The sequence below is a fragment of the Danaus plexippus genome, chromosome 2, assembly GCF_018135715.1.
Source record: "Danaus plexippus chromosome 2, MEX_DaPlex, whole genome shotgun sequence".
NCBI classification, from domain to species: Eukaryota; Metazoa; Arthropoda; class Insecta; order Lepidoptera; family Nymphalidae; genus Danaus; species Danaus plexippus.
In genome coordinates, this window is record NC_083537.1 from 3,583,816 (window position 1) to 3,610,487 (window position 26,672).

The 26,672-nt window shown below is 31.2% G+C and overlaps 1 protein-coding gene across 2 annotated transcripts in view; it reads left to right on the top strand.

Annotated features, from left to right (window-relative positions):
- LOC116779749 (uncharacterized) overlaps positions 1–26,672 on the top strand; it is an 85,772-nt gene that overhangs the window by 30,969 nt on the left and 28,131 nt on the right. For both annotated transcript variants that reach the window (XM_061522953.1, XM_061522957.1), the window contains 2 exons: positions 14,473–14,528; positions 16,735–16,792. In XM_061522953.1, coding sequence (XP_061378937.1) covers positions 16,749–16,792 — 44 coding nt within the window. In that variant the 5' untranslated portion in view covers positions 14,473–14,528; positions 16,735–16,748. The remainder of the gene's footprint in view (positions 1–14,472; positions 14,529–16,734; positions 16,793–26,672) is intronic.

Consider the following 26,672-nt stretch of genomic DNA (forward strand, 5'->3'; position numbering starts at 1 on the left):
TGTCGAAGTATTGAAATTTAAAACTACATGAACATGTTGTATAAGTGGAGTTTATTTATAGTTTTTATACAGAATAAAATTAATTTACGAATAAGTGTTTTCGAATACTGCTTTTAAAATGCCTTTTATTAATGTCGCATTGCAGGTTATGGCCTTTTGTACAGAAAACCATGTTTTAGAATTTGTTTTATACAGAGAGCTGGTTTATGGCAGAGTTTGGAGGCAAAATTTTATTATATTTCAATAAAGACCATAAAAAACTTCACAAACACCCATAACACTTCAGCCAAGATCTATTGCAAGTTTTAAAAATATTACGTAACTTTAAACGCAAGAATATTATAAAATAAATAAAATAATGCGACCTCCATTTAATGGTAGTAAATACATTATCATAAATTGACATTGTAACCACAATTTATCGTTATAACACGTCAACGTTTAACAGAACATTATATATAACAATCGGAATCGTCATTATCTAACAATCAAATCTCTGATCAAAAATCCGCCAAACCTGTAAAGTAGATTGCCGATCGAAATATATTTTCACGTCACATAATTTCCCGCTACCGACAGGGATCCGACCCGCCGTCTAGACGCGACGGGGACCCTAAACTAGTCTTACGATCACAACGATCTGCCTCGCTTCCTTCTAGATTCGTCCGCCAACAAATCTGTTCAAAGCACCGCTAAAGTAAGCCTCTCGATCGAACTCGTGAACTCAAATTGTGACAGCATCTCACCACACGTAGTAAGTGCTTTGAGATCTTGCGGCTTCTGTGTATATAGCGATGTAACGTTTACGTTACAAGTGCATATAAAATATTAAATCAATTGTATACTATAATTCATTTCCAAACATTTTGCTTTAATTATAAAATGATTTCCCTCCAATCGTCTTCCTTGGTATCTTTATTGTGTTATAGTTTGTTTTTTCATCTTAAAGGTCTGTAAAGTTATAACCGATTAAGTTTACCTACAATTTTTATTTTTTAGATCAGTCTACGCCTAATTTGTGAGAATTTTCTTGCCTCTTTTCGCATTCTATGTGACGTTATTTTATACTTAAATTTTATAAAATATTCATTTCTTAATTCTTATTCAAAAAATATGTTACTTAGACAAGTTTTCGCATTAAACACATAAATGAAAATATTTTTCAAATAATAATTCTAAGCTCATGAAATATTTTTCTAAGAATTTAAGAACATTATTCAATACTGAACCGTTTAACGAATAATTTGTAACACAAAACAAATATAATGATGACAACACTAACAATTCTATATACCTGTTCGTCATCGTAATGTTACGAAAATTTAGTTTATACTATGCGGTTGTGATGTTGTCAAAGTCGTGAATTCATTAGCTCATCCGTGTTGTAACCGACACGTCACAAGCAATTAGTTGGTCTCTAATAACGTTCACTACAAATAAAGGTTAAATTACCAGTTCGGTATATGAATACTATAAACTATATGTATATTGCCTCCTGTACGTGGGATTTAGTTTTAATAAGAAGTATGTTTATTTCTACACTGATGTTTTAAAGTTAGTATAAGCTTATTTGAGTAAAATTTTAAATAATACAGACTGAAGAATTTATAAGGACGGGCGCGATTCGAGTCTTGTTTGAGATGTTGCGTGATTTTTCATTCTATTATATATATTTTTTTTATTAAAATTTAAATTCTCTTCGGAATTTTATTTACAATATTTTTTTGTTACTTTGCTTTTCTTTAATAATTTCGTTATTTTTAAACCTTAAAAAATGTATGTATACCTAAATAAATGTAATGATATATGTACTGAACATAAATATCTCTTGATTGAAATTTATGTTACCAATGACTTGTCTATATATGCGGGTCTCTATAAGTAACGGACTTATCAATTTTAAATTAAACGTGAATTCCAAAAATGGTGAATAAGATAGTTGTTTGCTTGCCACAAACACATTGTACGCTTTCACTGGTCAACTTTAACGTGCCGCATGACTTTGGATTTAGTTACCTCGATAAAATAAATCGAAAAGAAACGAAAGGTCACATTGGTTTTATCACTTGTTAAAATATCAGCAACAGAAAGAATCTGGCGTAAATTATAGTACACAATATTAAATGGCGTCATTATTAAGAACCAAGTCTGGAGACAAATGACCCTCATAGCTTTGATTAATCATGGGAAAATGTTTCTAGCTGTGTCTAAGTCAAGCTCAATGTCAGCCAGTTTACAGGAGGGCTGTACTCTCCCAGGCCCAGCTGCATCCGGGCGACGTCACCGGACTCGCGACTGTTGCTCTCAGGATTTCCTTAAAACACTCGATAAAAAAATATCTAGATAATAACAAAAAAAAATTATTATAAAATTGCATTAACTTGACTTTCATCGAATAATAAGAAGTCATATGTGCTAAGAACTTTCACCTAAGAATGATGATTTCGTATAAATTAATCTGCAGTGTGCATTTTCATGCCTCTATTTACTGGTCGTTAAAACTAATATGATGATTTATCATAACTCTTAAAACGTTGACGAACAAATACATTAAATTTAAGAGAAATAAGTGAAACGAATTAACATTTACATTCACTTGATTTTAAAATTAACTGACGTTGTACTTAAAACTTTCATATATGTACCATTAGCGAGAAATTATTTTCGTAAATTTGTGTCATAATAAAAATAACGTGGAAATTCTATAGAGCGCCATGGCACTTTTGTATCAACGTACATCCCGTGAAATTATAATTACCAAGCAAAATGTTAGTAAAATAATGGACACGGACTTTATAGACAGTTTTAATTAAAAACAATGATAAGTTTCGACGCACATAATAATTTTAATAAAAGGTATAATTTCATGAAAATGCTATATTAAATGAATGAGAAAAATCTAGATAGTTTCTGCTACTAAAACCAACATTCACATATTGCTCTTTCGTACCGCGTTACCGAACACTCATACCAATGTTTACTTTAGTTGCATAACCTGGATAACCGAAATAGATATATCCGGGGCAACGTCACGAAATTTACATATAACTACGAACATATAGCATTCGTATATGGTAAATGAAAAACAACAAGTTATCGAAGACAATACAATAAGCTCGTAGAGTTATTCAATGACCTATTTTAATATTGTTATGTTTACATTTATTAATGTAAATCTGATGACAGTTCTGTCAAATCTCTGACTAATTGCGAGATACCGAATATCGCCGTTACCAAATAAGAGAATTTAATTAGTTTAATATAAATATTAACATTCGATAAAACGACTGTTTAATTATGCATTTTGTATTGATTATTTCTGTGATGTTATGTCAATTATGGCACAATGTCGACGGTTCAGCCACACTCTTGTTTAATCAGATAAAGCATATTCTAATCAGCGGATATATTAACATTTGAACTAATACAAATTTAGGCCATATTGATACGCAGTATCGATATTTTATCTCGAAATATCGGTCCCATTTAAATTTAAACTTTCTATTTTAGTTTAGTTTAATTTTGTGCAATTAAATATATGATTATTTAAAACGTGGCCGGTACTTATTCCTTGTAACATTCTTAATGTACCTCCATTTCCTTTAATGTATGTGGCTAAAACTTCGACAAGATGGCGTGTGTATTTCCCTCAGGAAACCTACAATAGTAGGCTGCTCTTTTGAAAAGCCTCTTCCACAAGATATCTCCTTGATTCTGAATGAGAAAAATCTAAGTCTTGATATTGAAAGGTATTGAAAGATAAATCACTGAAATGTACATAGGTAAGGATTTAAATATTTTCTATATGTGTATGTATAAAGAATTTCTTAACAGAGATATGAGTACAGGCTGTTTAAATTGTCTTACATTCATCATATTTGCATAATACCGTAGTAACTGTTTCAGATATATTGTTCAATAAAAAAAATTATATTAAATTCTTAAAATGTCAGTGGTTTATTTTGTTTTTAAATTTTCTTACATCCTTTATTTCTTACTAGTAGTAGCTAGACTTAAAGACGAGAGATAAACAGACCAGCTTTTACATAATTATAATACTTTAACATATATTAAGATATTGTTATTAGGTTACAAAAAAAAGGGTAAAGCAAAAGAAACCTAAATATAAACAGCTAACGATGCAAAATGCGGTTGTATTTGAAATATCGCAGATACATAAATGTTATACTACCATCAGTTCACGGAGGAAATCGCTGCAGTCGAATACATTACTATATCGATAGTAACATAATTGTAACAATAAATATTCCGTGTGTTTCACCCGATCGTATAGTAAAATGTAAGTTGGTGCCTTTGGCGTGCTGCCAGGGGTAGACAATCCTGGAACAGAGTCAGGACATTTTGATACTCGCTTTATCCAGCTATACGAGCTCCCACTTCAATTAAATCGATTTTCAAGGAATTTCGCAGCACTCACTGCGTAAAGTGGTTTTATTAGCGCTCTTTCTTTACCGGTTCTTTAGTCATTTTTATTTACTTTATACCATTTAATTTATAACAGTAGTGTTTACTGAATAAGAGTTTAAATTTTACCCTGAAGTTTTGTCGTATTAGGTAAAATTAATATTATCTAACAAATTGATGTGAAAATCTTAAATGTTGATATTAATAACCTGCTATTTTGTAGTATTAGTATTGTTAGTGGACTTTATCTGAATCTTGGCTTATTATAAATTCGTCTGTTTGAACAAATTTATTAAATACAGTAAGCCTTCGTGTCACTGAATCTCGCAATCATACAAAGATCTAAGAAAAACTATCTATTCATTCGTTTAAATTAAATTTCCGTTCAATGTATTTCTTCCCACACAGATTTATAATGAAAATATTAAAAAGCAAATCAATTCTGTAATAACTATAAATAAATTAAATGCCCTTTATAAATGAAACGATATTTATATATTTCCTAAAATTCAATCAGCATCAGTCCATTACTTTTTATTGAGCGAGTTAGTGACCCTCCCTCTAACACTTCGAACTTTGAAATAAAATTTGTTTCTATAATTTTTAATATTTTGAGATTATTATATTGAAATTATTGTGCTTTTTTATGTAATAACATTATACTCACATTTACCTTGACAAGTAACATGTAATGTATAATGTAACTTCGTGATACAATCTGTACCTATATCGCTTTATCTGATAGCTTCGTTATCCCGAGTCTCTATCAACTGTAATTCGACTTTAATTGCAGGCATTATTCGGTTTTATCCTATCAATAAATAAATATATATATAAGTTATATATACATATATATAAAGCTGTACATCTTACGTGAGCCGTTTAATGACAATGTTCGCTATTCATTAACTCGTTCGTGTCTCTGATATGCTAATTTACCTCCAATATAGTCCTGTACCTTTCCGAGGGAAATTTATACGGCTCTGTTTGTTCATGTAGATTCTTTATACTTTTATGAAAACGTTTTTTTTTTTTTGTATCCGTTTTTCAAGTCTTATTTCACGCTACTTGACTTTCACACAACAAAGCTTTTGACTCTTCATTCTCTTTAATAGCTGGAGGCGATTGTTTTGATTCGCATGTTATAATTATACGTGTCTTTGTATAACTGAATAATATAATCGAATAACTTTGTATATTACAATATAATCTTAAATAGTTTGTTATATTTTATTCAATTAATTCATCAATCTCAGCAACTATATTAAACAAGGAATCGTATTTAACAATTAGGTTGAGTCAAACCTTATTTTCCTCTGAGGCTGTATCTATAACTTAATACAAACGACATTAGAACCAACCTAAGCGGAACCCTCGTCAAATTATAGAAGAAGATTAGTCCTAAACACTTCCCTTGTCAGTTTATTACTCGGCTAAACTTGATTTATTTTAATGATATAAAATTGGTAAAAGATAAATATACCTATAATTAAAGATATAAGATAAACAAAAATATTATACACATCCTGATAAAATACAATTCGGTTATAACAATGTGCTATCCGATAATAATAAAACCTAACTTGTTATGTGAAATTATATTTTTTTTTCATACGTACATACATACAAGTCAATGTCTATTATCAGTTATTTGACTTTCATAAATATTGTGATAATTTTTATAAAGACCTGCGCAGTGACTTTAGTGATATAAGAATAGTTTTAGTATACTCCAACTTACATATATGAAATCATCAAATATTAAATGATAAAAATTATATCTTAAGATATTGGAAAGAATAAAAAAAAAGATCGGAAAATTGAAGAGAACGCCTTTTTTGGAGTTACATCAAGATAGGATTGAACGTATTTTTAATTGTCACAACAAAAAAAAATAATGGTATCTACAATGACAATCAACTACCTGTAATAATCCAGTATGTGTTGGTCCTTAGTTATCACATTAAGCCGCGTTGAATCTGGGTCATTTTGGAGCTAGTGTCCGATATACCGTTGTCGAGTTAATATGGCCACAATGCAAGAAGAGCATTTCCTCTTGAATTTCGAATATCCAATAGTCTTTTATTACCATCGCTGTTTTGTGAACTCATTAAAAACAAAGGGATTGATTTAACTGTGCAAGAATTTTTAACAAATTCAATATAAAGGAAAAATATATTGAGATCTAAGATTAAATTAGGTAAGTTAAGGTAGTTTTTAAATAATAAAATCCGCGTAGTAAATCCGAATAATACTAGTTTCATTTAGAAAAATATATTTTTCAAAATTGCTGCTATACTTTTTCTTTAAATTAACATATTTTGATAAGAACTACCGATTTTCGTTTTTTTTTGTTTTGAAACCAAATACAAATATGCTTAAAACGTTCGAGCGGTTTTTTTTGATTAATTAAGCGAGACTAAGGAACTTTATAACCAGATAATAGAAACATTGAAGAGAGACAAAATTTAAATAAATAAGATAAGAGTCGGGCTACGTACTTCCATTGTCTTTGCCATGATTCATGTCGTAAGATAGATCGCGGCAATTTATCAAGTCATCAGACGAGTAGTATATTTTAAACGATCAATTTAAATAACTTTAACATTACAGCAGTATATATTTTCAAAACAAATCTCGCTGTTGTAAATTAAGAGTGAAATTTCTTGATTTATTTCCGTACACAATGTTCCCCTTATAACTTATTTCACAAGAAAACAATACGTGTATTGTTTGTAAAGTGCGATTTATTTAGAGGCCGCTCTCACAGCGGACTTTCGTTTAAGTTTTGAAACGGTTTGATCTGTATCGGTCAGCCATTGTTAGGAAAATCTTGGTTTTTGAACGGAATAACTCGTTTGAAATATGATATTAACTATCACTAGTCTATTGTCTTCTTCATTTTCATGTATAACGGCTTTATATAGCACCAAACATTTATTGTAACATCATTGTGATTTATTTTCTTTATTTTTCTCCAATATATTTTAACAAATAACTTTTATCTGATAATTTTTAAATTGACTAATATAACAGCGGAGAAAAGCTTTATGTCTACTCTAACCCAACAACACTCTATATAATATATTCAACGTAATAAAACCCGCGTGTCATCGATGACTTCCAATGAATCACAAATCGGGTCACAATTAAACGGATCATATATAGTCCGTGTAACAGTACTCATGTCAGTCCTGCTACGTAAGTAACAATTCCACCTTGAGATGCCTTATTTATTATTCACAATGAATTACATTCTGCATTATCCCTCTCAGCGAAACTCACTTACATTAGTTTAATCAGCAAAAGTATGTACATAGTACATGTGACTTGGTTTGGTTAAATTTATAAAAAATTGAAATATATTTTTCTTTCAAATATATTAACACTCAACATTTTGTAACACCTTCGTTATTTTATTAGTATAATCGTTCAAATTCTCCGGTAAATGTAAAATTGTAAAATCTTGTCAAAATTTTTTACTTTAAGTTCCGTCTTTAAAAGATATTTAGGTAGCACTTAATTAGGTTATATCTTTTATTATTATGTTAAATTTGATTTATATTATTTTAATAGTATTTGATTAACATGACAGAGCATCAACTTCTAATAAAATAAACCACGTTGAAGTTGTAGTAAATCAGTTGGAAAGTCCCTTCAATCCTTGTCATTTTTATCTAATAACACTGCATTTAGTGCTGGCAGTAACATTAACAGCCTCGTTAATGTTCCCTGACTGGATATTCATCACGACATGAAATTTATGTGGCTATTTCGGATGAATCCTGTTTTCATTAATTCTAATAAGATCCTCTTTAAGGGTAATTTACTTAAAAGGTGCTGAAATGCCGAATATTCACAGATGAATTCACAAACAACAAGTGTAATGATGTGAAATAATCGCATGGAATCGTATTTTTTAAACGATTTACGCGTTTCTGAAACATGTGACTGGTTGCATGGAATAACGTATAGCTGTTTTTTCACTACATTCTTCTCTGTTTATAATAAATAGGCTTTGTGTTAGTGAAAACGTTTCAAACCACGATAATAAATAGTTGATGAAAAATTTGCTTTTTAATTGACTTAAATTTTAAATAACATTTGTAATAAAAAAGGACACATATTTTTTTATAATTGATGTAGGTTTCGTCACAGGTACGCACTGTATCAGACATGCCTCTGAACATTCCCATAGCTACATCGACATCATTTGCTTATCGAACAAAAGGAAAACATTTCGGCGAATTGGCTTCATGTAAAAATCTGAACTAGCTGCTACCTACTGTTATTGAAGGGGCGCGCCCCGCCCGCTACCCTATGTGCCAACACTCTTCTTTGATATACCTCTTTTGATGTCTGCCTCGCACAATACTACTTTCATATCCGCACCTAAAATAACCTTCTTTGACTATAAAATTGGACTTTTAGGCGGCCTTTCTACCTGGTAATGATGATAATTTAGCGAGATGCATTTACTCGTACTCAACATTTAAAGTGCAACTTGAATCTTTTACCATTTTAATGTATTCTCCACAATCGCAGAGAGTATTATGCTAATATAAATTGTGGGAGCAATGTCATCAAGATTGACGACGCTGGGTACATACTTTTATTTAGAGAGAATTAATAACTAAATTGTTAGGATATTTTAAAAAAATATTCAGACAGAGTTGGTTGATGTGACATTAAAATTGTTTTGGAGCTCAAATTTTAAAGTTTTTGTAGGGTTAAAGTTCAAGAGATTTTTTATGCAAGGGTTTTTTGTCCACACATACTCAAACAATAATGAACTCATTTATTTACGCCACACAAATACCTGAATAGATAAGCCATACTGCCTGAATATAAAATACATGAAAAGAAAAGCTTTAAAGAAATAAAAGTAATTTAAAATGTAAATAATATCTTAAGTATTGCTCTATCTAACAATCTTTGAGTCAGACTACAAAATAGAAGACCTTAGAATAAAGATGAGGAAGGAGTATTCGAACAGTTGATCATTTTTTTTTTTAAACTTACAAAGAAAGTAACTTGAGTAATGCTCTCCGTCTACTTTGAGTACGAAATGATTTATATTTATATATACAAAGACTTTAATGTTATAACGTTAATATAATAAATACCTTTTTCTTAGTGATTTAAATAAGTGTAATAAGTATATGATCGCTTTCAGTATCCGTAATCGATTCACTGATTTGAAATTGTAATTATATTTCCCATATGGTTTAATGTCTTACAAATAAATGAGGAACAAAAATAAAAATAACTATTTTGTTAAGTTTTAAAACTGAAATGTAGTTAGTATATTTTATAACCGAATGCAAGGGATACACATTAAAATGTTTTTAATAAAAAAATACAATATAATAACCAGTGTAACTTAAATGTAAATATTCTTTTATGATAAATTTAAATACTTAAATTTCTTCGGTAAACGGTAAGCAAGCATCTTTTTGAGACAGCCGCCTCTTGTCATCAGATAAGACTTGCCAAGTTTGTTAGTTTGCGTTAAATTTTTTGCTATGAGAAGATTGCACTGCAAGTAAACAGAATTTAAATTAAAGACCACGATTCTAGACATTAGTGCAGTGAACTTCATTACCCATAAAATTTAATGAGACAGAGACTTATCTTAGTGACATTGATTAATCTTTAAAGATCTTAAACGTTCTTTAGATTTCCCATAAAACGCTAATGAACCTTTGGTAAATTTACATTCCGGTAAATTAATATCGATTTAAGAATAATTTCTTATAACGAAACTCGAATTACCTATCTAATTATTCTCAATTGAACTGCAACTATTCTTAACTTTCCACATTTGTATCCGCGTGTGATTATTGTTTGTGCACTTACTAATCTAATCTGTTGCGATAAACAATTTAAAATCATATAAATTAAATATTAGTTAGATGATACAGTTTTTCGCGTCGAAGACGACTCGCTTCATATCTTTTAAATCTCAACACTGACTTTATTAAGTAGACTTCATAATTATTCACGTCAAGTTCTTTGTTTTATTTTATTCACAATCAGTCTGTGGTTGCATCGCAGGCGCCGATGAGGGGCTCACCGCTTCTAAATAACGCTCCTCAATATTATTTACGTTGCACTGGAAACGGAGTACCCCTAATTAATTATTCTTATAGTTTGCCTTTATTTCAACATTAACCAGCACTAGTCACGGTAGCCTTTATGATAAAATGTAATAAATTATTTAAATATATATAATGTATATTTTACTTGAAGACGTTTTATGTGAGAACAAGTGGCGTTTTTTGTGTATGATGGTCAACTTCATAAGGAAAGCTGTTTTTTAAAGTAGTGCATAAATTTATCTATTTTTAGAAATTTTTCCAGATTTTATCGCTTTCAATGCAGCGGAATCGCGTTTCTCAGCTGGTTTTTGTACGTATGAAATGCACTAAATTAAAAAAAAAAAGGGAAAAAAAAGAAATGTCATTTTAGTTTGTAATTATAATTGTCCCAGTTTTGCTTTATCAAGAGCAGAGAAGACCTGGCCTAGAGCTACATCAGTTTATTTCGTTTCATTTCATTTTCAGGAATACGTTTAGCTTGTTAACACATGGACGGTTTTAATAGCCTCTGCATTGTCGAACGCTAACTGGGCCACTGGGTGTCAGGATATGGGACACAGCGTAGTTATCAAGCCCTAGATGCTCATTCATTTTTATAAACAACACTTTTATAGAAATTCTTGTTTAACATTTATAAAACTTTCAAACGAACTGTTGTTTTCAGAATCTTTCAAGACTACCTTATTCTTTACGGGTTTGGAATTTCATACTTTCTTATATAACTCAACGAAATGGCTACAAGTATAAAGAAAGAAAAAAATAAAATTTAAGTAACTTAAAAAACGTTGGATTAGAATGAACAATTGATTTTACATCAATATAAATTTAGTGTATGTATGTAGATACTGCTATCTATACTATACTTATAAATAAATCATATTCTTTTGGTTCAGTCAGGACTGATGTGAGAAAATTTGTTACATTTGAATAAACAACCGGGTACACTTTATTCGACAGGCGGTATTGTGTACACACGCAATATTTACAATCTATACGACGAGCTACTTATTCATATCAAAATTTTGTGTGCCAATAGCTTGAAGGTAGTAAGTATAATCAGAACGCGCATAAAACAAACCTTGTATCAAAAACACTACATAACGAAACAGTCGGTAATGAATCGTAAAATGGTTACCTATTTGATGCAAGTTGAATACTCGTCACCCTACATTTATATTATAATATAAAAACCAACAATCATGGACCGTCCTCTCGAATAAATTTCAACTTATAATTTAATCTTCTTTCGTACTTGATTTGCATGCCATGTCAGTATTCAAAACTCACCCGCACCGATGAGGCTTCCTTTGACATTGCTCACGAAAAACTTTTGCTTTCGGTCTACGAATATCATAACTTTGGACGAACGGTCCGAGGGCTTCCGGTTTTGTTTGAATACCTTTCGACACGGAACCCTTGACTCAGGACTTTAATTAAAATGAACATGTATATGGAAATATCCAAATCAAAAATATGTTTTAAAATATAAAATTTTAAGAGTCATTCTCAATAAAAAAAGTTTTTTTTCTCACTATACCCTTTTCTTATTCAACAAAATTTTAAAATGTCGGAGATCAGAGAAAGATAAGGTGCAAGATATCAGGTCAATAATTAGTGGAATTTATGTGAGTATAACCTTGACCAAGAATTAGCAAGAGGCAAAAAAATAAAATAAGCTAAAATTTCGTCTCATATAATGTAGTTAAACGATAATGCTCTATAATTTCAAATTATTATGGCAAATAACACTAGCAATACAGACGAGTGGCTTATAAAACAAACTTTTAAAAACACTCAACATTAATAATAGGTTAAGGCGGAAGGAAGGTAGATAATAAGTTTTTGGTAATAAATATAAGAGCTTGTGAAATCTAAAACATCCAGATCAAATTAAAAATGAACAACATAGTTTTATCACTAATATATTATTTACATTTACATGTTACGTTGTTATTACTTGTAATATAAATTAAATCCTAATTCCAAAGTACTGTTAAGAATCGCATTCACTATGTTAGCTGATATTTAAAACCAGTGCTAAACCGGTCCACATAAACACACGTCTTAAAATGATTCACGGTTCAGATAAACTGAAAACGTTGAAAACTTATGAGGACTTGTACCATTCGTAGGCAGTAAAGCGTTTTATTGCGAACACAGGTGTAGGAGACCACATTCGATCGTAAACGTTCATTTATGCGGTCCTCCTTGCTTCGGGCACAACTCTGTTCACCGATAAATGGGTCAATGTAAAACTTAACACGTAACATAAACCGTTGACGATTTTATGTTACGGAAATAGAAACGCATTATATTTTTACGATATTTTTCTATTAGAGCTCCAAGTCGTACTCGGTCAAATATAAAGAAAACAAGTGCCCGTGATAGTTCATAACGTTTATCTAAACACCAACTAATATAATATTTTCATTTTTAAATCTTCGTATATGTATATTCGTAACCGTTTATTAATCAAAATCGGTGAAAATATGGCTATTGAAGAACTTGGAATTCCTGCGCACGGAATCATTTTAGTGAATCATTGTCCACTGTGGGATAGATCTACGTATGTAAATTTCTCCTTAAACAGGGATATATTTAATATTATTGCAATATTTTCAGATTCAAACGTGATTAGTCCAAATGTTTGATAAATACTTCGCCGATTACTTCAAAACAATCTGAGATTTACCCCCTATGATGCGTTTTAACATTATTTTTTTACACTGTATAACTTTTGTCCAGTATTACTAGTGTCCGCGCTGCGATGTGTGAACTGATGAATCTTGCATATGGGTCATCAGGACACCCCTCCCCCTCCCTATCGGCCTCGAACCGTTCCCAATATCTGCTAAATTGATCTCTTCAACTAAAAATTATTCTGCGAGGCACCGCTGGAAACAATGACATATTTTCAGGACACAAATACAAATTTGATGTGAAAAATCTTTGTACATTTGTTTTTTTTTTTTATAATTGCGTTTGGAATCTTGAACTTTTCATGATGGAACAACATAAATGACAAAGAGAATTAGGTTATATAAACTTCTATGCTTGACTATTTTAAGCATTTTTATTATTCATAACTAATGTGAGGTTGTCATTGCTACGTTTTTATGTCGCGTGGGATGGTATCTTATTTCTTTATTATATTCTATGTTTAAAATGAGATAACATCATCGTAATATGCATGACAAGCTAATATATGAATATTCGCTCACTAATATATATTTAATATAAAGGCTTATTAACTTCAATTCTCTTTGTTTGTGGTTTTAAATCTACATCAAAAACTATTCCTACGCGCACTCCTAATTATACAAGAAATACTCAGTCCTTATCTCTAGTCTCCATTTATGTGTGTAGTTTACTTTGATGTATAAATATTAAAAGGGAATTATTTTTCTTCAATATATTATTTTTCTCTAACTTGCTATTTTCACTTGACTCTCAGTTAACTCAAGAAAATCATATATGCAAATAAATGGGATATTCCATTTATTTAAAACTTATATTTTACACCTTGATTTTCGTGTGTTTCATCGGAATGACAGAATTCGTTTTACTTTAAAAAAAATATTTAACATGATATTTTTGGAATAGTTTTGGTCATTAATAACAAAATATTCGGTCACACTAGGACTGTCATAAATTTAACAATCAGTCGAAATAGTTAAGGAAAATATAGCTTTGAAATTTATATAAGTTATTAACCATTAATATTCGTGCATGTTATATCAGTAGCAGATAATATTTACGTCTGTAGACGCCATTCACATGTGAAGTGAGAGAGCAAATAACATGAATTCGAGAGACATTTACAGAGGAGAATTATTCAGTATGTTAATCTTCTCATACAAAATTTTACGTCGAAAATAATTATTATAATGATATACATATACACGTAGCTTTGATTATTACTGACGTTTGTGTGCTTTTGTTTCAGATATTTGGAATGACCAGCACTAATTCAGCATACCTACTTCCGGGCCAGTCGTCCAGGTATATCAATAATATTATAATGTAGCATAAAAAACTATATATATTTTTTTTTACGCTGGTTGCACACAATCATACAGTATTTTTGGAAATCTTTTATTGTATCTCACCTCTTCATTAAAGCAACGTTGACATTATTTCATCCTGATAAGTTCTATAGTTATTGTATAAATTAACAACGAACGAAAACAAAACACACACACACACTGACATTGATATTTACGTTATGACAGTGGGACATCAAAGCATAATATACATATAAAATATACTTCTGCATTCTTTGCATTAAGCAAGTGCTCTATAGATACATGAAATGAGATCTGAATATAAAGTGAATGAGAAGGGTGGCTTGTAATTCCATCGTTCCGGTATTCCCCTACCCGAAAATTCCAATAGCAACAAATGAAACACCAAACTGTAATAAAATACTCTACGTACATTTACGTAGGATTCTTTTAATACAGTACAGATAAATAAATTTCTTTTAACAATGATTTGTTTAACATTCAATGCTAAATAAATTTGTAGGTATCGAGACTTTAGAATTAACATTACACATAAAATACATAAAGGAAACATTACACGAAGAAGATAATTATTTTTATATAGTTTATCAGTACCTTTACTTTCTAATACACGGCTCAGCGTTCGAAGTTCCATTAATAGTATACCATTAAACCTTTATTCTGCGGACTCGGGATCATATATATCTGTTCCTAGCGCGCTGACAATAAGAGGTCCATGAGGCCGAATGAAAGTAACCAACCGCATCCCTATTTCCTTATAAAATACGTCAAATGAAACAGAAATCAACAGTTAATACAATTATATTAGACATACGTTGGTTAACCTAATAACGAAATTGCGTATTAAGTAATTGAAATCATTTTGTCTTGTGAGTGAAATAAAAAAAATATATTTGTTTATGCTTTTGGGCATGGCTCTGCTATTGGCATTATATGGCATTATAATTTGTTGACACGTAAAAAAAACTATCGTAATTTATAATGATTTTTCTAACATGCATGGTAGTATATACTATATGATAGCTTAGAAGTATCTCTACTATTTCGTGAAAGGCGTTTTAAATTCTATTCGGACACTTAAGGAAAAATAGAAAAATAAAAATTAATCTTGTCACATTCACATGATCATTTTTTTGTCTGTATAAATGACGTAATTAATTAAATCCTTGCATATTATGAAATACATTTATTCTATTAAATGACTAACTTGACATTTATTGTATTAAAGGCCAAAATAATTAATTAGTAGCTGGTAGTGGGCGGGCAGATATTGTATATTAAACAAGTTGACCTCGCGATTTGTTTGATTAATCATAGTTATAACTAGACACTTAACTTAAATTCCTTTTATTATTTTATTTATTAATTTAACTGTTTTATATTAAAACTTGAGTCAGTTATAAACATTGATTAATGAGCGAATAGATTTTTCTCATATAATATTCTACTGAGTCTAGAAGATGTCAAATTTAAATTATATTCTTAGAATAAATATATTCCATCTTCGTATAACATAAATCGCTTCTATGAAATGTAAAAGTGCACTTAAGTTATCTCCGCAACCCACGGCGAAGTCTCGTCTCATTAATTACTCGCCGGTTCCAATGTATACCTTGGTTAAAGATGTCGCGATTTACACGGATGCAACGTTTCGACAATGAAATATTCCCCGCTCGCAATCCATCAAGCTCTCCCAGAATTGATTGCTTGTTAAACGTCTAAATTACCGCTTTTATCAAACAGGCGATGCGGGGATAGCTTTTGTAACTATATTTAATTATTTTTTTTCATACTGCACTTGCTACTTCTAGATTTCACACCGAATTTCACAATATTTTACTTTTTCTTTACTTTCCTAAATACAAAAAAAAATCTTTCAATTCGATTCAGTGCTGACTGCGTGATTGATCGGATAAACACACTACTTACATAAATTTCTCATCTATTATATTCGAAAGTAATTTTAATTATCTGTAGGTTAACAAATAATAATCAAATTAAACCAAGAGCTTCATCTATTCCACTGAAAAAAAAAGGAAGCGTTGTTAAATTGTAATTACAAATTGTGACATCTTGAATTGTAATGGCGGGTAAATCTTTAAGGCCGGTCTCTATGGTATTTAGTAAAGTGCGATAAGGAAAATGTAGACCTCCGAACTGTAATGGATGGTTCGTATTTTCAGGGCGTGGACGTGAAATGGCACGAGCGGGCATGCTGCACAGGGGAAAAAATGGAGCTGAGTGAGTAAACATCCACATAACACTATTACATAAACTATTATAATAACACAGTCAGTTAGTTGAAAACTCTATTTCAAGTCTTAGCTAGCTAGTGTTAACAATTGTCGGGTAGGTAGAAAAAATCCAGCCCTGATCTGCTTTACCGCTACCCCGTTAGGTATTGAGATTATTATTGGAGAAATAATACATTAGTTATATTTGTCTATACTCATAGTAATGTAAACATTTAATATACTAAGATCAATAATAAAATACTTTGAGGTATTGTGAGTCTAGTCTTATATTATACTCTTATTTATCCGCTATATAATAATCATAAGATACTCCATAAATAAGTATCTCTCTAGCTATATTTATATTATTTGAAGCTATTTCTCAAATTTCATTATATATTAACAGTTAAATAATTTCTTTATTGAGGCGCTTATATAAAACACGTTAGCAATGTAAGGGATTTTTTCTTAAGGTACAAAATTCTGCTTAGATCGTGGATGTGAAGTGGGGACAAAACTGCCCTCATCATAAAGTACTTTAGGGGTGGATAGGCGGGGAGCGGAGGGTTTGCTTCGAAGAACAGGTGCAGGAATGATAGAGCTATTACTTGTTTTATTATTTTTAATGCCGTTCGTAGGCAGATGGTTTTTTCTCATCGTCGAATAATATCCCGTTTCTTTGTAGCATAAACAAACCGGAGATCATTTGTTTGAAACGTCTTTAATACTTGTTTAATTACCTTAATAAAAGCGAGGCTTCTGTGACCCGGAAAATGATTTTATCTGCGAATATAAAAGAATTGATATAAAAGCAACTGTTTACAGAGGGCGTTAAATGCAAAAACGATTACTGAGTCGCATTTCGATCGCTATAATCTGTTCGTCTTCCATTCCTCTGTAAACTTCCCAGACGCGTCCCGAATGAGTTCTATGTGTCTAGATTTGGTTAGTTATTGTTCACGGGGGACTTAACGTTATTAAGATGACGTAATAAGAACAGCCACTTTGTCGTATGTTTATTGCAACAAATTTTAAATAAAATGCGACACACTCTACATAAATGATCTAAAGTCGGATAAAACTTTTCTCATAGCACCTGTGCATATTTATCGCGGAAAGAACAACGCTTTCGGGATTCCTACGGATCAAGTCTGCTATACATTGTTATAATATTAACGCTTAGTTGAAAGTTAGGTCTCCGTTGGTTAAGTCAGTTATTCCTAGTCCAATACAACTTTATCAATGTCGCCAGTGTTCGTACTGTTAGTGTCCAGTGAGACACCCTCGCGCTTTTACGTTTTCTCACCTCCCCCAGACTAAGTTTAAATTGTCAGCTGTAACTTTGCTAGCCACTTAAATGAGCTTTATTTGTTCAGTCTAACTTTTACTTTAATTTTTTTCACACCTCCAACTTTGAAGTTCTTTCTATTTTGACTTCAATGTTATATTCAACATTTTGTTAGTGCATGCAAAATTCTTTAATAAATTGACAAGACACGTGGAGTTTTTTTAGACATCGAGGGACAAAATATTTTAATAACAAATGAAGTTGCGAAACTATCCCATCCCTGATGATACCGGGAACTGGTAAAAAGACATATGAGAATGCGATAGTGTTAAGGAACATCTCCAGGGAGCCGACATTTCTTTTTATATTTACGTGATCCGTCACGCGCGCAATTGCGTGCCGTATGCAAAATATTTCCAAGGACATCCCATTTTTATTGTAGTCGGGGAAGGAAAATGATCCGCTTACGTGTCCTGAAGTGTGAAAAGATTGAACCTCTGAACGTAAAATCTCGTAAGATTAAATGGACTTAACATTTTACTTATCATAATAATTTATTTCAAATTATCGAAACTGGATTAAATATATAGAATAAAAATATAGTTAACTATTAAGTATTTACTAAAAATACTTATTGAATAAGGTCAACGACTATTTGACCACAAACATTGTCAATAGATTTTTGTGCTGTATATACACGTATGCAGACGTAAAGCGTATAATTAGCTGTTATAACTTATAAGTCTTTGTCAGTTTATTTTTATATTATACAATATATTTCAAATATAGCTGACAAATAGCTTAGGTACAGAGCTAAAACTGTCATTGGCTTTCAAGCGAGCTTACGGTAGTAGGCAGCAGATGAGGTTTCGATTTACATACATATTTAAAAGGGAAGTTATATTTATATTATCACTAGAACTAAGATATTATTTTTAATATTCACTTAACTTAGTTGTTCCTAGATAGAAAAGCATAAAGGTTAAAAGAATACACGAGGGTAATGGTGGGTTGATCCTTAAAGAATGAAGGGACACAGGTCACTTATACTTTTGGTTAGAAGTGGATCAACGTCCCGTAAAAGTTTCCACGAACATGGCCGCCGAGCCCATTACAACAACCCATCAAAGCGGTACCTTCACAAAAGTTGCCTTCAAAATATTTAAAGACATTCCTGCTAAAAAAAAACTTTTTTTTAATGAACAGAACATGTGGACGCATTCATTTACTTCAAAATAATTTATCTCAAAGCCTTTGATACACTAAGAGTCAATGCCTCGCAATTATAATAACCTAGTCGTCTCGATTAGCGTCTCTCAGCTCGTCTGCAGCTTACTTACAAACTGAATCTATATCGCTTTGCTGTAATTTTACGGTGCACTGCAGCGAATACCTCAAGAGCATTTACTTAGGGATTACGAAGGCTAGCAAATTAAATTTTACACATATAAGGAATGACAAGCTCTCCCAGCCGAGAAATTACTCGGAGAAATATACTCAAATCCCATTACTTGAACGCGAGTCATCCCATCATATTAATATAACGACTTTATATTTTTAATTATATACGTCATTGTAAATTTTTTAAGAAATTGTCAGCAGCACTGATGTAAAGCAACTAAAATGTGTTATATTTAAAAAAAAGTTTCTGCAAGTGCACGTATTGTGCTGAACTGATTTTTTGACGACGAAAAGTCTCCTACTTGTGTTAGCAATTTCACGATAAAGGTAAATAATACGCACATTGGGCCCGTAGCGACAATTTGCTTAGGATTCTGGCCAACACTATTATCCGTGAATGGACAATATTCCACAAAAGGGACAAAACAAATTATCCTTATTGAGCTACATTTTTACATTGATGTAATATAATCGTTATTTATTCGAAAAACTAATGTTCTTTTATTTATATGAAGGAAATTTGACAGTTTGATTGCATACTTAAAAAGTTCTTTTCTCACCTATTTTAGAAGTATATTATCAACGAATACAAATCAACCAGGAAAGAGTAGTTCCAATTTTATGTGAAAGAGTTAAATTTTAATACTTATATTTCAATTTCATCTTAAAATGGACTAATTTGCCGAACATAAATTCCATACTATAGATACAGTTAGAGAATATGATTTAGGGCCCTTTTTAATTTCGTCATTTCCATACTCTGTAATTTCCGATGTCAATCCGAGGGCAATTTTGGTTTTATGTTATCATTATAGCAAACGTTATGTCATTTAACGTTCAATCCAATCTCTTCGAAATTAAAAAAAAATATGCCATATTTGACTTTTTCAAAGGCATTCAAGGGCAGGAAAAAATTTAATAAAACTCCTATATCAATAGCAAATCCCAAAATGTCTTCTATGTTGCATACATGTAAAGCTAGAATGTGTGTACATGAAATTGTCTGCCGGAGAAAAAGGCAACAGATTTTAATCCTACGCGGACTCGGTCAATTTGTTTAGGATGTCGACTTTCGATTTTGAATGGTACTCTATTCAATCTTTTCGTGCTCTAAATTCTTTAGCCCCTCTAAATAAATATTCACTAATCTACAACAGTAGCTTCCGTGGTAGGTTCTTTTAATTTTTTCACTGAAAGGAATACATGATTTTGCTCACTGTAAACGTGGTTCTAAATTCAAATTACTATCATACGATTCATATAACAACCATACGTTAGCTTGCACCATACCAATCATATTTACGGTTGGGTGTGGTATAATTTACTGGCATCCTCAATAGGAGGCGTTATAATTTTGGGTGAAAATGTTTGTTTACAAATTTTAGTTCAATATAAAAATTAATTATTACATCAGAATATAAAAAAATATGAAAGAAAAGAAAACGTTTTTTCTGTATTCAATTACGCAAAAAAATTCATGTTACATTTTCTCAACGATACACTCTTATTTATAACTTTTTTTTAAGTTTGTCGTTTTTGTTTTTTAAAATTAAGACTATTCTGCCAAAGTGAACGGAGGATTATAATCACTTTACCCTTTACTTGTCAATTTCCATAATGGAACGCGGGCTCGATGACCAGCTGCCATTGTGTTAGGTATATAACACTGAAACCTTTAATACTGCTGACACAAAGGTTACAGAGCGTCCGCACGATGCCCGCGTTAGATTAGAAAGCAAATCATTTCGGGAATTACTGTTTACACGGTGGTATTGCTTGCTTTATTCGCTTTTATTAAGGGTACGGCACGTAATAGAAAGATAATGTTATGCTATAAAATATTCAATATTTCAATCGAAAATTCGAATTACAGAATCGGAATACTCATCATGGACGTCTCAGTCCCAGATGACAGGCTTTGAATTTTAAACAAAGAATATCAAAATGAATGAGTAAATTTTATAGCAAGAAAGGTCAACGGGCGTCGCTGTTTGCGCGAAACGAAAGTGAAGGTCCCTCCCAACACCCTCGCCAGACTTAGCCGCAGACATCGGGGAAAGTTGAGGATATTCTTACCTACCCTGTATACAATGCCATTTATACTTAATTGGACAAGGTTTTTGGTTATAACTTTATGTAATTACATCAGTTGTATGAGTTTAATGTAAATTATAAGGAATGGGACGAATGCATCCAAATAGAAAATCAATTTTATACAGAGATAAGTTGTTGTATGAATTGATAAAATTACTGTTTTATATTCAGTTGTTATGGACGTACTAAACATTTATGATAGGAATACTCTTGGACTTTAGAGTTTTATTTAAATTAACTACTGTACGTAGTACAATAAACTTGACAAAGCAGTAAAAACTATTTAAAGCATTTCACACTTTACTCTCTATAGAACAAATATTTTAAGGAGTAATAAAAGTCGAAAGTTTACAATTGAAATAAATACTGGGTTTATCACTGGTATCGTTTGAAAAGAAATAGAGATTTAGCATAAAAAAAATAATACAAAATTGTGGAAGAGTAGTTGTGACATTTTAAGCAAGTTACGCATATAAGAGTGGCCATAGACATGTGGCATAATTTAAGCTCCCTCCCTAACGAGCTGGCACTTCACTAGAGGCTCTTCTCTCATTTATTGCAGCACTCTCAGACTAGATATTGTTAGGTTTGTAAACTTATTGTCTGTTGGTATGATAATACAAACTTATTTAAAGCTACTGACAAATGTCAACAATTCACCAAGAGACAAACAAATAAGTCGGCTAAGCCGCGGCCAATTGTAATGGTATAAGTACAAATTTGTAAAGAAAACAATTGAGATCCCCCACTGTTCTTTAAAATAGTAGATTTTAATGTTTTACAATGTTTCTGAGAATATTACAAATTATATAAAAAGCATTCAGAACTCGCATGTCCGTGTTATGAATTCGGGTACCTTAAAAAGAGTATTTTTTTGCCGCTTACATTATGCTTGCGTGCATATCCAACAAAGCCTATGTGTTTCAGTGTCATCGACCTAACAACGACGAAACTCCTCGTGAAATGCCCTAACATTTCCTTCGAAAATTCCCTATCAGATTTTTTGTTGAACGAAAAAACAATAACTATAATCCTCATCATTTTAAATTGTTACTTCGAAGTTAGCATTTTCATAGTATCGTGCGTGTATAATTATATAAATTTACATAAATTATTATATAGAAACTCATTTCTGGGGCCTTCTTAAACTTGTAAATTGATATTTAAACTCATTAAAACATTCTCCATTCTGCAGAACCGTAAAAACTTTACACGCGATGCTTTTACTTGATTAAGGTTACATATTTTGAATGTTGGGTTATTATTATTGAATAAAAGATTATGTTTACCTAAAGAGCAAATCTTATAGAGTATCTCATTTTACCAAAAACTTTTAATGATAAATTGTCCGAAAAACAAAAACACTATAAATATTATAACTATTATTAAACATAATTTTACATGTAAAATAAAACATCGATTATAACTTTATAGGAAATACAGGATTCGCAAAAAAGTTATGACATTATTATTTATAGTGTGTTTAAAGAAGTACTTTGATGAGTAGGCGGTATTTTACTGGAAATCAATAGTCTCCGCCATTTGTACCGTTTATAGCCCATGCGGATTTACTAAAAGAAATATATATAGCCGTTGTGTAGCCAAAAATGTCGAAACTACATTAACAGAAAGAAGTATCTCCTATTTTGTTTAAAACTACCTTTTACTTCAACCCACGTGATACATGTAAATTTATCTTTCGATTACAATCGTATACAATACAACTTATTAATTTATTCTCACTCATATAACAGGTTCTAGAATATTTGTGAAATAAGAAATATTTACACGACATGTGTAATATATCGCGATGGTTAGAATTAAAGCTGTCTAATAATTAGTCCTTTCATTCCATATTAAACTTCAACTCACGTGTTACGTAAACGCGTCATGTTTTATTCAAAGGAGGATACAAGTTGTATTTTATTCATGTTATTCAATGTTCATCATAATGGGAGGCACTACACTAGTAAAGCACGTCAACACAGTTTAAAAGGTCGCTTGTTTCCATTACCACCTGGCCGTCAAAGCGAGTATGATTAATCTAATTTATCAGTTTCAAACAAGAGTTGCTCCTGCATGCGGGCCACTCTTTAGATTCAACCCCCCACCACTCAACTTAATGGTTTACATCGCTCTTAGTATATACATCATAAAGGCTTCACCCTTCTGTTTCTTGTCGACAACACCTGGGCGTTCTTGCGGACGAGTTACAAATTTTGACTTACAATTTTTTTTTATTTGAAATTCGACTTTTCGCTTTGCTCGGATTGCTGTTTTCAATCGCCATGTCAATAATAATAAACTGAGATTTATCAAAAAAACAAAATTCATGATTTTAAATTCGTGTTAGGTCGAAAAAAATAGGAACCAAACATTGTCTACTGTAAGAAGACAAGTTTTTAGCTAATTAAGATCATACGACTGAACAGAACGCCAATGAACATATCCTAATTTGATATTAAATTTTAATTTAAATCAAATTGAATGTCGCTATTAATTATCAGAAACTGTATTAGGGAACTTGCAAAAACCTTGAAATATTGATCAAATCCCCCCATCGAGTTTAATTAAAACTAATTGCAAGGGCACACCGTTTAGATAGCTTCGAATCTTGGCTCTGACTAGTGAGGGGAAGATCCGCGTTCCCCCTTGATCCCCTCACGCAGATAATTAACTGCAGATACCGTCATGGGGTTCTATAGAATTTCGTTCGTTTTTAAAGAGCGAATATCGGCTTGGAACACCACAATTTTGATGGGGTTGATACAATTTGTAAGGGGCTACTAAACACTGTGATTATATTGATTTTGTGATGTCTCACTCGACAGCCGTTTAGAAACGACGCAAGAAATTTTTGTTACGAATTCGATCATACTTTGTTGTTGATTCCATAACCTTAATACATTTGATATTTTTTTAATAGAAGAGTATTTTGAGATTATCTTTTTTTATATCTGAATCTCAGTTATTTTTTTCCAATACCACAGGTATTTCATAATACAACATACAACAAAAAAAATTACAAATAAAAAAATATATGAAGCTTAGTTTATTTTATTAACGTTAATTTTACAGTTTAATAGTGCAACATTTTCGTCCGTACTGCAGTATGGTCACTGCCGCCCATTCACGGTTTAAGGTATTAGGGAGAGTACACACAACGCCAGACGAATAAATCAAGCTAGTAATGCCGCAGCATCCGACGTCTCCGCTTATTGTTGAGATGCGCCTAATGTTTGCCACTCACACTCGCACCCTCAAACACCCCATGGCAACTCAGGAACAAGGGCGACGACATTATTTATTAACTCACGCTTATTGTTTTTCCCTTCCTAGGAAAAATGCATTTGAATAGCTTACAGAATATACACAGGAACTGCGAAATCTGCATTAGGAGGTTTTAAATTATTCAGAGGCATTTTTGTGACCGCCTGCTGGTTCTATTCACAATCAGTGAGCTCAGTGATTTAAAGTTTTTGTATTGGTGACCGTTCCAATAGGTATAATAAGTCTCCTTTGTTTAATTTTCATTTTATCCCATTGAAATTATACAATGAAGTTGGTTTTAAGTTAACCTAAACTATGTAATGAAAGTCCTTAATGAATTTTATGTAACAATAAAATCATTAATTAGCCAATCGTCTACGTATATAGGTATTCTATATTAAGATACTGAAATCTTTTTATACCAAATTAATTTTATTTTATTTACTAAATACGTGTTTTAAAAACTTATAACGGATGCGGTGAATTAGAAGTTGGAATTTATATTTGGACTAAAAAACGAGTATTCTCTTCATGAATATAAGAAAAGTTTTAGCAAAATTTAAATATTATATAACATGTTTACATATTTTGTTATATATTTCAATTACTATTTTTAGTTCCACATCAAAAAAATCCAAATTTTGAATAATTATGTCTTTTAAAATGTCTTTTAATTCAACTGTATTGTTCTTGATTATTTTCCACTATTTTTCTATTAATATAAATCGCAACTAAATTCCTTATTTCATCTTATATTTTAAAATATTGTATAGTTTTTTAAACCAAATATTATTGCATATGTGTATACAAAAGATCTCAAATTTTTAAATGTTGGTATTAAAAATAAATATCGAACTCATCAATCTCATCTCATAAATCCTTCATGGATCGCTTTTAGACAAATATTTTAAATTAAGTAAACCAACTAAATCATTGAATTATTAATTTAAATTTTATTCTCTTTTGTTACACCGTCCGACGATAAAGGAAGAAATTTAATCAATTCTGAACCTATAAAAGGAAAACGTGGAATAAATTGTTTTGTAGACTTCTTTTTTGTTTATTTAATAATCAAAACATTTAAACAAGGTGTCATAGTACGCACTTGCTAAACGCATACCTCGTTTTGTAAACGCAGTCGAGTAAAACGAGTAGGGACAGAAAAGGAATTATGGAACATAAAACATTTTTATCCTTTCTCGCTCTACCGCAATTCATCAATACCTATCTTAAACTATTGATCGGATTTTCTGTCTGACTGAAAAACGTGTAAAATGTTTTGTCATATTAACTATTACTCGTGCACAACAAATCTTAGTCCAAGCGAACGAAGTCGAGAACAGAAGCTACTCATTAATATACCTCATAACCCACCAACCGATAGTAATACAATCTCCCTAATGAATACCCGCCCAAATATTATTTCGTCTTGATAGTTTCTGTTTTTAGTTTTTTTTGTTTTTTTGTTATTATGCAAGCTGTGTTTATAGCTGTGCAGATAACTGTCATAAAATATACGCAAAGCAATAAAACTATTTCAGCTCCCAAACCGTAAGTTATTCTCGTCGAGTGAATACCGAGAACCGATAGTATAGTTGGCAATTTATGAACGCGAATACTTATTTGTGTTAACGAAAAGCATAGTTTTTCATCGTCGCGTCGTCTGGCTTTGGCTTACGATCAATAAGACAACAACCAACAAAATATTAAGCTCGTTGTTATATATATGGCGATTGATTTACAAATGCTTTTAGGAATTAATACATAATACTAATAGATGTTAAAATCAAAATCACTATTGAACATTTCACTTTAACGCGTTACTATAAATACT